The sequence below is a fragment of the Pithys albifrons genome, chromosome 25, assembly GCF_047495875.1.
Source record: "Pithys albifrons albifrons isolate INPA30051 chromosome 25, PitAlb_v1, whole genome shotgun sequence".
In the NCBI taxonomy this organism is placed as follows: Eukaryota; Metazoa; Chordata; class Aves; order Passeriformes; family Thamnophilidae; genus Pithys; species Pithys albifrons.
In genome coordinates, this window is record NC_092482.1 from 2,607,828 (window position 1) to 2,621,543 (window position 13,716).

The 13,716-nt window shown below is 49.1% G+C and overlaps 1 protein-coding gene across 4 annotated transcripts in view; it reads left to right on the forward strand.

The window, feature by feature from the left end:
• The window catches only part of IGF2BP1 (insulin like growth factor 2 mRNA binding protein 1), a 32,346-nt gene extending 24,075 nt beyond the window's left edge, over positions 1-8,271 (forward strand). Inside the window, exons 3-16 of one of the 4 annotated variants that reach the window (XM_071577126.1) lie at positions 254-302; positions 780-831; positions 1,558-1,621; positions 2,987-3,268; positions 3,883-4,017; positions 4,172-4,294; positions 4,733-4,868; positions 4,953-5,075; positions 5,188-5,190; positions 5,410-5,526; positions 6,233-6,307; positions 6,611-6,742; positions 6,882-6,995; positions 8,179-8,271. In XM_071577126.1, the coding sequence (XP_071433227.1) occupies positions 254-302; positions 780-831; positions 1,558-1,621; positions 2,987-3,268; positions 3,883-4,017; positions 4,172-4,294; positions 4,733-4,868; positions 4,953-5,075; positions 5,188-5,190; positions 5,410-5,526; positions 6,233-6,307; positions 6,611-6,742; positions 6,882-6,995; positions 8,179-8,271 (1,498 nt within the window). Of the gene's footprint in view, positions 1-253; positions 303-779; positions 832-1,557; positions 1,622-2,986; positions 3,269-3,882; positions 4,018-4,171; positions 4,295-4,732; positions 4,869-4,952; positions 5,076-5,187; positions 5,191-5,388; positions 5,527-6,232; positions 6,308-6,610; positions 6,743-6,881; positions 6,996-8,178 lie in introns of all 4 variants that reach the window. The other 3 variants (XM_071577124.1, XM_071577125.1, XM_071577127.1) reach the window with 3 other exon arrangements.
• The last annotated feature ends 5,445 nt before the right edge of the window (positions 8,272-13,716 follow it).

The following is a 13,716-nucleotide window of genomic DNA, read 5'->3' on the forward strand; positions in this document are numbered from 1 at the left end:
TTTCCAGCCTTAAGGGTTCCAGCCAGTGCTGGAGGGTTGGAGATGTTTTGGAATTTTGTTCTCGGAGAAGCTCCGACATTAAATCCATCCCTGACTGGGCTGGGTGCAATTAGCCAAAAGCCACCAAAATCCCTGGAAATGTCTGGAAACACAAAGCCTGAGCAGACCCATCATCCTTCGTGCAGCAGTTCCACCAGGATGGCCACATTTCAGCCCCTAAAGCTGCTTGTTAATCACCTCTCCTTTATTTCAGGAGCCGGAAAATCCAAATCCGGAACATCCCACCCCAGCTGCGATGGGAGGTAAGAGGAGGGAGCAGAGGAGACCAGATCAGATTTAAGGCCTAATTCCCCCCCTCCAAGTTTCTGTACTTGGGATTGAAGTCAGTTTTATCTTTTCTTTGTTATTAATTGGGTCTAATTATACAAGTCCGTTGCTTGTTTCTCTCCCATTACAGGAGTAAAATCAACTTACAGAAGCAACGTAAGCGACACCAACAAAAATCCCCATTAATAACAGGGGGTTTATGATTTATCTATTGTATAAGGAACAAAATGGATCCTTTCTTCCTGCTGGGACTTTTCCCTGACTCTGTTTTCCTCCCCCGCTGGCTCCGAGGCCCCTTGGTCCAGCGTCCTGGGGCAGGCAGGAGCTTCCTCCACCTAATTGCTTGTGAAACCTTAATGACCAGACAGCTGCCTTTTATTGATGGGTTGTATCTCCCTGATCTATCCTGACAATCCCAGTGTAAAGTGGGGTTTGTTTTCTCCCTTCTCCAGGTTCTGGATGGCTTGCTAGCCCAGTATGGCACCGTGGAAAACTGTGAGCAAGGTAGGGCTGAGATAAAAGCTGTGCTGGTTTATTTTCTGCCCCAGCTCTTTTTGGGGGGAGGAGGCTGAGGACGGGCACGTGGTTTTCCCTTTGTCAGCAGAACCCGTGGCTGAGGATGTCAGGGGGTCTCAACCTGGTGGCTCAGGCTTTTTTTTTTTTTTTTTTTTGTTCCCTGTTCCCAAAGATAAGTCCTTGTGGTGGCTTTGGGCAGCACAAGTGGCTGTTCCCACCTCGCAGGTCGTTCCCGCCGGCTCCGCTCTGGGAAGGTGCCGGATGCTCTCCCGAGGCACCAGGGACTCTCTGTCTCTGCTCAGCAGATTTTATCTCAGCCTCTAATGGTATCACTTGAGGGAAGAGGTTTAATATTGCCCCGGGGATGTTTAATGAGAGTAGAGTTACCACAACCCGCTTGGAAATGGAAAGGAGGGCTCGGAGGAGCTCCTGGGATTGTCCCCAGGCTCCAGAGTTGGCTTTGGGGGCTTTGCTGCAGAGCACAGGGATGGAGCAGCATCCTTTGAAATAAGCAGGAGGGTCTGTGGTGCCCACGAATCCAGCGTGAGCTGAGCCTTTGGATACTCTTCCCACTCAGCAAAACCCTGTTTGTAAATCCGTGGAGAGCCCCAGAGGAGATGTATCCAAGCAGGGACTCACCTGAGGGGTCTTTTGGGGGGCTTTTCTCCATGGTGTTGCTGCTGCCTGTGCAATTCCTGCCTCTCTTGCTCGCAGTGAACACGGACAGCGAGACGGCCGTTGTGAACGTCACCTACGCCAACCGGGAGCAGACCAGGCAGTAAGTGCCTCAAATCCCTTGGGAATCCTCCCTGCCACACCTCTGGCCCCTTCCCTGCTTGCAGAAAACAGGATTTTCAATGCTGGAAGCCAGATTTCCCCCCCAGTTTCCCGAGATTCCAGGAAATCTTTGCGGACACCCCTGCGCTCTGATTTATTTCCCTTCGCCTTCAGTTGATTTCCAAGTTTTTTTTGGCTTTTCTGGGTGGTTCAGAGAGTAAAAACGTAACTTTTTGCCCAAGTAAGGTGGAGATTTCCTTGGACTTCCATGATTTCGGGAGTTATGTCTCCAGAAAAAGTGATCATGAGACCAAGCATCAGATCAGATACCACACAGCACGTGTCCTCTCTGTCCCATGGTCATGCCACTGGGAGACTTCCAGCTCCCTTCCTTCCTTTTTCTTCCTCCAGGGATGCTCCATCCAGCGTCTTTCCCTGCTCCCTTCACATCCTGCAGGGAAAATCTCAGTTCAGCAAGTTTTAGGGGGTTTTGATTAGTTTGGGTATAGGGTTTTTTTGCAAGAGTTGAGTCACTGACCACTTTCTGGAGCTCTGGGGAAGCTTCCCGGAGCTCTGGAGAGCGGTGACCAAATCCGTGGCCTTGCTCTTGCCGCCAGCCCCATCTATCGGCAGCTTCCTGCTCCTGCATCCCTGAATTCCAGCCGGGAGAGGGATTGGAGACACCAGACAAAAATCCCAGCGTGGGGGAGATGTGGGAATCGCTCCTTACACACTCCTGCTCTTGCCTTGTGTGCTGAGAGGGATTGAAGGCACCAGACAAAAATCCCAGCGTGGGGGAGATGTGGGAATCACTCCTTACACTCTCCTGCTCTTGCCTTGTGTGCTGAGAGGGATTGGAGGCACCAGACAAAAATCCCAGCGTGGGGGAGATGTGGGAATCACTCCTTACACTCTCCTGCTCTTGCCTTGTGTGCTGAGAGGGATTGGAGGCACCAGACAAAAATCCCAGCGTGGGGGAGACGTGGGAATCACTCCTTACACTCTCCTGCTCTTGCCTTGTGTGCTGAGAGGGATTGGAGGCACCAGACAAAAATCCCAGCGTGGGGGAGATGTGGGAATCACTCCTTACACACTCCTGCTCTTGCCTTGTGTGCTGAGAGGGATTGGAGGCACCAGACAAAAATCCCAGCGTGGGGGAGACGTGGGAATCACTCCTTACACACTCCTGCTCTTGCCTTGTGTGCTTAGAGGGCTCCCCCTTAAAATCCTCATCCAGACTGGGTGGGAAATCCTGCCAGATCCTCCCAGCTTTGGGATGTTTCCTTTCCCTGCTCCTGGTGTTTCCTCACCATGGGAAGGTTTGGCTCAAAAGACACTCCCACCCCACCCTTCCCTCCCTTTCCAGAGCCATCATGAAGCTGAACGGGCACCAGCTGGAGAACCACGCTCTGAAGGTGTCCTACATCCCTGACGAGCAGTCGGCGGCGGGGCCGGAGAACGGGCGGCGCGGCGGGTTCGGCGCACGCGGCGCTCCCCGGCAGGGCTCGCCCGTCTCCGCCGGAGCTCCGGCCAAGCAGCAGCCTGTGGACATCCCCCTGAGGCTCCTGGTGCCCACCCAGTACGTGGGGGCCATCATTGGCAAGGAGGGGGCCACCATCAGGAACATCACCAAGCAGACACAGTCCAAGTGAGTCCCTTCATGGTGAAAAGGTGCTGGGTTATTTTTCTGGGGGGAAAATGGGTTGTTTGAGGCACCTCCATCCCTCCTGCCATGTGTCCAAGAGCCACCTTCCCACTCCCTGCCCCAGCCAGGCTCTCTGGCTGTGATTCCCAAAGTATCTCCCTTTGCCAGCACCAGATAGATCTTTTCCTGATGTATCTCCCAGCCAGTCTCATTTAACACGGATTTGTTGAACTTCACCCTCCTGCTCTTGGGTTTGGCCCCTGAGCTGATGTTGGGCAGGGCTCTGGTCCCCCAAGGAAGGTTTTATCTGGGATGGGAGATGATGGACAGCCCATCCCACCCCCCAGGCACGTGCTTGTTCCACCACTTTAATCGCTGCTGTTGCTTAAAATAAACAGATGCTGATGCCTTATTTGGATTTGGGTGATTTGAGCTTCCAAGCTCTGCATCCGTGGGGAATATTAAGCCTGGAATTCACTCTTCTTTCCTTCCCTGGGTGCAAATATAACCTTAGAGCAGCGTGTGGGCTCCAGGCTCGCACAGGGAGCAGAGCAGGCGGTGCCTGTGGTGTTAGGAAGCCACTGGGCTGCTTCCCAGCTCCCATCTCGTGCTTCCAGGATCGATGTGCACCGGAAAGAAAACGCAGGAGCTGCAGAAAAAGCCATCAGCATCCACTCCACCCCCGAGGGCTGCTCTGCTGCCTGCAAGATGATTCTGGAGATCATGCAGAAGGAGGCAAAGGACACCAAGACGTAAGGATTTCCCACATGTATCCCACCTGTGGCTCTGCAGGGCACTCCAAGCAATGGGATTTGAGCTCCCCTCATCCCCCTGTACCAAATCCCTCTTTTTCTGGCTGCTGTGATCCTTCATCTGGGTTTTTTCCCCCCCCATTCCTCTCTCAAGAGCTGATGAAGTGCCTCTAAAAATCTTGGCCCACAACAACTTCGTGGGGCGCCTGATTGGCAAAGAAGGGAGGAACTTGAAGAAAGTGGAGCAGGACACGGAGACAAAAATCACCATCTCATCGTAAGGCTCTTTGTTTCCTTTGGGGAAAGCAGGGCAGGACTTCCACAGCCTGGGGAGGATGGGGAGGAAGAGGAGGAGGCAGGTGGTGGGAAGAGAGTGGGCAGAGATGCTTTAGCCCCCAGAGCTCTCTTACAAACCTTGGTGTTATATTTTCTGTATTCCACTCCTCATCTCTTTAGTGTCCCCTTTGGTGTCCCCTCCCCATCCCCTTGGTCCCCTCATCCCATCCCCTGGCAGAGCCCAGGCCGGGCTGGTTTGATGCCCAGCACTGGAGTTTTACTCTTAAATCAAATTTTTGGGGAAGGCAGAGTGGATTTCCCAGTGCAAACCATGATGTTGGTCCCCACTCTGAGCATGGCAGTGACCCCCTGTGTCCCCAACACCCCAGTGAAGGTCCTGGTGTCACAGGGTCTTGGTGCTGATGCTCTTTCCCACCAGCTTGCAGGACCTCACTCTGTACAACCCTGAGAGGACCATCACAGTGAAGGGGTCCATCGAGAACTGCTGCAAAGCAGAGCAGGAGATCATGAAGAAAGTGAGAGAAGCCTACGAGAACGACGTGGCTGCCATGAGTGTGAGTGGGCTTGGCCCTGCCTTGGCTGCTGGGAGCTCTCTGGGATGATGCCCTGGTAAAAACAACACCTTTTTCTCTCCTCAGTTACAATCCCACCTCATCCCTGGCCTTAACCTGGCTGCTGTTGGCCTCTTCCCTGCCTCCTCCAACGCGGTGCCGCCGCCGCCGAGCAGCGTCTCTGGGGCCGCCCCCTACAGCTCCTTCATGGTAGGTGAACACCCGGCAGCTCAAACTGCTCCTGCTTCCAGCTCAGGGGTCCCTCCTGCGTGGAGAAGACCTGTGTGATGGCCAGGATGCCTCCAGCATCCCCTGCTGCCAGCAGGTCCAGTGTGGGAGCAGGGTCTGGTCCTTTAAATGTCCTGTGAAGGTGATGGAGAAGGTTTATACCCCTGTGATGGCTCAGCCCTGCACCCTTGGGAGTGGTGTGGGCATCTCGTGGGGGTTGGAGGGTGACACTGAGCCCGGAATGGTGACACTGAGCCCAGAATGGTGACACTGAGCCCAGAGTGATGACACTGAGCCCTCCATGCTGTTCCCGCAGCCTCCGGAGCAGGAGACTGTGCACGTCTTCATCCCCGCGCAGGCGGTCGGTGCCATCATCGGCAAGAAGGGCCAACACATCAAGCAGCTCTCCCGGTTCGCAAGTGCCTCTATCAAGGTAGGGCTGTCCTGGTGCAGAAATGTGACTATACTGGCTCATTAAATGCCACTGCTTCCAGACTTTGCTGGGTCACTGCTCAGAGGGAGCCAACCAGTCCCTGATGGCATCCTAATCTTTATTTATTCAGTTCTCCAGGTGGTGGGAATGCTACTGATTCAAACTGGTTTTAAGAACGAGTGCAGAGCTTAGTTGTGGTTAAGGTGGCAGTAGGAGAGTAACTCAGGTCACTGTTGGTTGTGCCACCACCTCCCCAGGCTTGTAGGGGTCAAGGTGGGGTGTGTTAGTGACAGCCAGAAGAGGATCAGGCACAGCAGGCAGCAGAAGATTTGAACAAAGAGCTTAGAACTTCTTTTTTAGTTATAACTTCACCTTTTATCTACTCTTGTACCCAGCATGGCATCACACAGTTGGTTAGTGAGTTCTCCAGGCACACATGGAAAAGTTCTACTGGCTACAAAATATCCCACACTACAGGTGGCTCTCCCTTCCCTAAGGATGCACTCCAAATGCTTCCCTTCAGGGATACACTCTGAGCTGCTCCATATCAATCTCTTCATCAGTTACCTCAAACATCAGGGGATCACAAACACACTGTCACCCCCTGCAAGGCTGGGGGCACTGCTCCTGGGAAAGCCACCCACCTTGGTGGGGCTGGTTCTGTGGTGCCACCATCCTGCCCACCGCTGTCTCTGTCCCTCTCCAGATCGCCCCTCCGGAGACGCCGGACTCCAAAGTGCGCATGGTCGTCATCACGGGCCCTCCAGAAGCTCAGTTCAAGGTCCTCCTGTGCTGCCACCACCGTGGGGGATTTGGGGGGTCCCTCTGTGCCACCCTGTGGAGATGGGAAGGGAGGAGCAGGGTGGTGGCCCCAGCGTTGAGCCCCCCCCCCTAATCTGCAGCTGGCAAACCCAATATCAGCTCTCCCAGGGGGCTCAGCTGGTTTGGAACTCCAAGGAATTGGGATTTTGTGGGATGCTGTTCCAGCTTGGGTCCTGGGGGTGGAGCTCATTGAGCTGGTGGGGACATGCAGGGGTGGGACATCTTGGCTGGCACCTGACTCCATGCTCCATCCCCTCCACAGGCACAAGGCAGGATTTATGGGAAGCTGAAGGAGGAGAACTTCTTTGGGCCGAAGGAGGAAGTGAAGCTGGAGACGCACATCCGTGTCCCTGCCTCGGCCGCGGGAAGGGTCATCGGCAAAGGGGGCAAGACCGTAAGTGGGAGTGACCCTTGGCTGGGGATGGCACTGCCCTGGAGGGTGGCTGTGCCCAGGGGCATCCCAGGGACAGGTTTCTTGGTGGAATAGCTGGGATTTCCCAGAGGGACTCACCCTTTCTGCCCCTTCCCCACAGGTGAACGAGCTGCAGAACCTGACGGCGGCCGAGGTGGTGGTGCCGCGGGACCAGACGCCCGACGAGAACGAGCAGGTCATCGTGAAGATCATTGGGCACTTCTATGCCAGCCAGGTACAGCCCCAGAGCTCCTGCTCTGCCACTGGGGGGTTCTCCAGAGGCTCCCATGGGGTTGTGTCCATGTTTGTGCATCCTCCTGTGGAAGTTTTGTTCCATGCCTGGCTGGTGGTGTCGGCAGAAGTGGGTGATGTGATGGTGAGCTGTGCCTTTTGCCATGTGGGGTGGTGTGAGGAGCAGGGAGAACAAACAGACAGTGTCACCTCCCAAACCCAACTTCTGGAGGGAAAACCACCAAAAATAGGACAGTAAGGGGTTTCCAGGAGCCATCACCCAGCCCAGCTGAGCACTGTGGTATCTTCCAGGACAAGCAAAGCTGTTTCCCCTCATTTCTGAGGTCTCAGTGTCCCTGGGGTTCCCCTCCAGCTTCACCCTTTCCTCTCCTGTGAGGAAAGTCTGAGAGAATCGGGATTGTTTAATCTGGAAAAGAAGAGCTTCATGGTGACCTAATTGTGACCTTCCAGTACCTGAAGGGAGCCCACAGGGAACATGGAGAGACTAATTTATTTCCAGGGGCTTGGAGTGACAGGACAAGGGGAAATGGCTTCCCACTGCCAGAGGGGTCAGGGTTAGATGGAATACTGGGGAGAAATCCTTCCCTGTGAGGGTGGGGAGGGGCTGGAATGGATTTCCCAGAGAAGCTGCAGCTGCTCTATCCCTGGGAGTGTCCCAGGCCAGGTTGGATGGGGCTTGGAGCACCCTGGGATGGTGGGAGGTGTCCCTGCCCATGGCAGGGGTGGGATCCTTAAGTTTCCCTCCATTCCAAACCATTCTGGAATCCTGTGATTCCATGGAGTTGGAGGATGTTCTAGGCTGGGTTTAGAACCAGAGACCTCAGAGTCCCTTCCAGTGCCCAAAGGAGCTCCAGGAGAGCTGGAGAGGGACAAGGGATGGAGGGACATGGCACAGGGAATGGGTTCCCACTGCCAGAGGGCAGGGACAGATGGGATATTGGGCAGGAATTCCTCCCTGTGAGGGTGGTGAGGGGCTGGGATGGATTTCCCAGAGGAGCTGTGGCTGCCCCATCCCTGGGAGTGTCCCAGGCCAGGTTGGACAGGGCTTGGAGCACCCTGGGCTGGTGGGAGGTGTCCCTGCCCATGGCACGGGGTGTCACTGGGTGGGCTTTAAGATCCCACCCAACCCAACCCAACCCAACCCATTCCATGCTTGTTATTCCCAGATGGCTCAGCGCAAGATCCGGGACATCCTGGCCCAGGTGAAGCAGCAGCACCAGAAGGGACAGAGCGGCCAGACACAGGCGCGGAGGAAATAGGAGCGGCAGCGCCAGCGGCGCGGGAAGCGGCACACGCCAAGGCCGGGCCTAAGAGTGGCTGGAATCAGTTACCGTAGACAGACGGGAATCTTTCACTAATTAAAGGCAGTTTGATTGGCTTCCGAGGTAGATGGGTAGGGAACAAACCATTGGATCCGTTTTTCGCTCCACGTGCAGGGACAGCTACGAAAATGACCCAGAGGTGCTGCCGGGGCGGGGCCCATTCCGGGGGGGACGGAGCAGAGTCCCCGGGTCTCCCCCTGGAATGCCGAGGCCCCCCTGGAATGCTGGGCCCTCCCCTGGCCCCGGGTCCCTCCAGCCTTTGCCCCCTCTTTGAGCAGCCTCTGGAGGCCCCATCCCGGCTGCGTCTCCCCAAGCTCCTTCTGTGGGGCTGGTTGGGCATTCCCAGAGCAACAGAGACCCTCTGGAGCATTTATCTTGGATTAGTTTCTTCCTATTTTAAGTCTTCCCTATTTTTGTTGTTTTCATGTTTTGGGCTTTTTCCCCCTCTCATTTCCCCTATTTTTTTTTTACTTTTTATTCCTTATTTGTTTAGTTTTTTCCCTATCTTTTTATTTTCCCATATTTTTTCTTTTTTCCTATTTTTTTCTGAGTTTTAAATTTCATTTTATTTTTTATTTTATTTTTATTTTATTTTTTTAATTTTATTTTTTATTTTATTTTTTATTTTATTTTTTATTTTATTTTTTATTTTATTTTTTATTTTATTTTTATTTTATTTTTATTTTCTTTTTTATTTTCTTTTTTATTTTCTTTTTTATTTTATTTTTCTTTTATTTTTCTTTTTTCTTTTCTTTTTTCTTTTCTTTTTTCTTTTCTTTTTTCTTTTCTTTTTTCTTTTCTTTTTATTTTCTTTTTTATTTTATTTTTCAGTTTTTATTTTCCTTTTTTATTTTCCTTTTTTATTTTTATTTTCCCTTTTTATTTTTATTTTATTTTCCTTTTTTAATTTTCCATTCTATATTTGATTTTTATTTTCCTTTTTTATTTCTTTTTATATTTTCTTTTTTATTTTCCTTTTTTATATTTTATTTTTATTTCCCTTTTTAATTTTTTTATTTTCCTTTTTTACATTTTAATTTTCCTTTTTTTTATTTTCCTTTTTTTTTAATTTTCCCCTCTTATTCCTGCCTTCTTTATTTCCCTTTTTTTTTTTTTTCCCTATTTTTTCCCCCCATTTTTAACTTTTCCCTACTTCCCCAACCCCCCATTTAATTTTTTTTTCCAAGAGCAATTCCACTGGACTTTTCCCAACCCACAGTGGTAACGAGAAGCCACCAAAGCCCCACCAGCTGGATCCCAATCCCTTGGGAGCTCTGCCCCATTCCAGCCTCAGATCCAGTGGGATGGCAGATCCTCCTTCCCCTGCAGTGCCTTGGAATTCCTTAGAAGCCAAGAGAACACCTTGATTTTTTCAGGATTTTTTTTTCCTCTTTTGGTTGTTTGGATGTTTCTTTTCAGTTTAGATGAGTTGAAAGGATTTTTTTTTTAATTTTTTTTTTTAAGCCTATGAAATAACGGCAGAAATGGGACATGAGACAATTTTCCTCATTTTCCTCCTTTTTCCCAGTGTGGAGGTGACAACAACCTGTCCTAGAGATGAGGCCTGGGAAGGGAAGGAGGGAAGGAAGGGCTTTGGTTTTCCCTCCTCCCTTCAGGAACAGCAATAAGTCACCACCAAAAAAAAACAAAAAAAAAAAGGAAAAAAAGGCAAAAAAATCCCTTTTTGGTGGAAAAACATGGAATTAATCCTCATCTCCTTAGTAATCAGACAATGGGAACTCAGTGCAGAATGGTCTGGGGGGTCAGGAGGGAGCTGGAGGCTCATGGGGTGCAGAATTCCCCAGGGAATATTTAATCAGCAAAGTGGGGAGATGCCAAACTCACCCCAACATCCCTGGGGTTATTTATGTTTTATCCCCCTGCTCCAAATCTCTCAAGGTGGGGAAAAAAACTATTCCTGAAATTTGGCACATTTTTATGAGCTGAAAAAGAGATTTTTTTTTAATTATTATTATTTAATGGAAAAAAAAAACAACAACCCACCAACACCCCCCCACTCTCCTTTCTGCAAAAAAACTGTTCTCATGAGACAAAACCAAATATAAAGGTCAAAGGAATGTAACTGATTCCCGTCACTCTTCCGTGGATTTTGTACTTTAGGGAGGTTTGTAAGGGTTTGGTTTTCATGTGGATTATTTGGGAAGGGTCAGTAGCTGCTGCCAGTGCCTCTCCCAGGCAGGAAAAGGGTTTGTCTCCACGGTGGGGCAGCTCCAGCTCCGCCTTTTCTGCTGCAAATCCAGCCAAAAACGGGGAATTTCGCCGCTTTCCCCCCAAAACTGGAGTTGGGAGGATGGAAAAGCAAAAAATTAGGGATAATTCTGAGGCAGAGGGATGGTGCTGGATCCCTGGGATCGACCCCCAGGAGGCTAAAAAGAGGGAATTTGGAAGAAAACTCACACTGATGCTTTTACTGTTGATTTGGTGGAGACCAGCCCTTCGGAGCAGGAGTTTTCCTGGGAGCATCCTCCAAAAAATAAGATTAAAAAAAAAAAAAAAAAGGCAAAGCCAAACCTGGCTTGGATTCAGCTCTTGGAGCATATCAGGAAAGCAGGTGGCTCGTTGGGAAGGGAATGTGGCAGCAGGTACTGTCCTGGAATTCTGCAACACCAGGGAGCTGTGGGGGAAGGCCAGGTATTGCTGTGTGTTTGAGCAGTGAGAGATGAGACAGGAAAAAAAAAAACAAAACAAAGGAAAAAAAAAAACAAAAAAAAAGAAGAGAAAAGATAAAAAAAAAAGCTACCTCAAGGTATGAAGTTACCTCAGCAATTGATTTTTTTTTTTTTGTTTGTTGTTTTGGTTATTTTTTTTTGTTGTTGTTTTGGGGGGCTTGCTGATATTTTATATAAAAGCTGATAGTCTTGAATATTTTATTTTTTTAATGAAAAGAGAAGTTAAGTTTCATAATTTCTTATGAGCCAGGAGTTATGTGCAGGTAACCAAGTGTTATGAGCTCTCTATGGAGAACGACAGGAATTCCAGACATAGTGGAAAAGATGGCAGCAGCTTCTCGATTTGAAATTTAATTTTTGGCCTTTTCAAGCCAGTTGAGGGATTTCACCACAACACAAGAGCTGTCACATGTCGCGACTCTTCGAGACCTTGGACAACAAATTGGAACCCACCAGTTGTTTTCTTCTAGTTGGGGGGAACTTAAGTTGGGAAAACTTAAGTTGTTGGGGGGAAACTTAAGTTGGGGAAAAACAAGTTGGGGGAAAACTTAAGTTGGGGGTAACAAGTGTTGGGAAAACTTAAGTTGGGGGAAAACTTAAGTTGGGGGAAACTTAAGGTGTTGGGGGAAAACTTAAGTTGAGGAAAACTTAAGTTGGGTGAAAAGTTGGGAAAACTTAAGTTGGAGGAAACAAGTGTTGGGAAAACTTAAGTTGGGGGTAACAAGTGTTGGGAAAACTTAAGTTGGGGGAAACTTAAGTTGTTGGGGGAAGCAAGTGTTGGGAAAACTTAAGTTGTTGGGGGAAACTTAAGTTGTTTGGGGAAACTTAAAAGTTGGGGGGAAACTTAAGTTGGGGAAAAACTTAAGTTGGGGAAAAACTTAAGTTGGGGAAAAACTTAAGTTGGGGGAAACTTAAGTTGGGGGGGAAACTTAAGTTGGGGGGGAAACTTAAGTTGGGGGGGAAACTTAAGTTGGGGGGAAACTTAAGTTGGGGGGAAACTTAAGTTGGGGGGAAACTTAAGTTGGGGGTAACAAGTGTTGGGGAAACTTAAGTTGGGGGGGAAACTTAAGTTGGGGGGGAAACTTAAGTTGGGGGGGAAACTTAAGTTGGGGGGAAACTTAAGTTGGGGGGAACTTAAGTTGGGTGAAAAGTTGGGAAAACTTAAGTTGTTGGGGGAAACTTAAGTTGTTGGGGGAAACTTAAGTTGGGGGGAAACTTAAGTTGGGGGGAAACTTAAGTTGGGGGGAACTTAAGTTGGGGAAAAACAAGTTGGGGAAAACAAGTTGAGGGAAAACAAGTTGAGGTAAAACTTAAGTTGGGGGTAACAAGTGTTGGGAAAACTTAAGTTGGGGGGGGAAATTTAAGTTGGGGGGGGAAATTTAAGTTGGGGGGGAAAATTTAAGTTGGGGGGGGAAACTTAAGTTGGGGGAAAGTTAAGTTGGGGGGAAACAAGTGTTGGGAAAACTTAAGTTGGGGGGAAACTTAAGTTGTTGGGGAAACCTTAAGTTGTTGGGGAAACCTTAAGTTGTTGGGGAAACCTTAAGTTGTTGGGGAAAACTTAAGTTGGAGGAAACAAGTGTTGGGAAAACTTAAGTTGGGGGAACTTAATTTGGGCGAACTTAATTTCTTTCCTTTTTCCTTTTTTTTTTTTTTTAATTATTAAATTCAAGAGGGGGAGGGTGATAAAAACAAACCAACAACCCCAAACCAAAACCTGCCACTGGCTGAAAGGCTTTTCTCAATCCAACTCCAGTGAGAAATCAATGGATCCAAGAGCTTTGGGATCAGAAATCTTCCACTCCCAGGATGTGAGGACGGACTCCTAGGCAGCATTGACTATGCAAAGTGGGGTACAAGGGGTTTGCTGGTATTTAAACCACACCAGCTCAGGCAATTTATTTTCAAACACTTGCAAGCCATATATAAATATATCTATATTTCTATATTTCTATAAATCCCAGAACCCAAAGGGCCCGACCCGCCGTGTTGCCGCGGGGGCGGCGTCGAACCATCTTCTCCACTATGATGCTGTGAAATGTTTTACAGAGATTTGCCTCCGTTTTACCGAGGAAAAAAAAAAAGAGAAAAAAAAGCAATTTAAATAATAAAACTTAAAAAAAAAACCTTATTAAAAAAAAAGAAAAAAAAAGTGAGAAGGAGAGAGAGAGAGAAATTAATGCATTAGTGGGAGCCGATTTTTTTTTTTTAATAGAAACGCACATGGAAGGGGGAGAGAGAGAGGACAAATCCCACCCTGAGGACCAGGGGGATGAGCCTCTCCCTGCTCCAAAATGTTCACAGGGTGTTTTTATTTTTTAAGTCCCATTTGCTTTTTTTTTTTTTTTCACTGTACCTGCAGGAAAATTCAATTGCTTGAATGTTAGGGGGAAAAAAAAAATCAAGAATTCCATGGTGGTTAAATTGACTTTGGGTGCTGCTGTGCCCATCCCACCACCCCACAACTCTTTGAATATTTGGGGTGAGAGGAGTGTGGAATCCACCCATTACTGGCAGCGGGGAAGGACTGAGCCTTTTTTCCCATAAATTTGGGGTCAAAGGAGCAAAACTGGGGCTTGGCAATGCCCAACCAGCAGCTCCTGCCCCGTGGGGTGGTGGGAGAGGGGCTTCCATGGGTTTTCCTCATTTTTCTTTGATTTTTTTTTTTTTAAATTTGTCCTAGGAAAAAAATGAT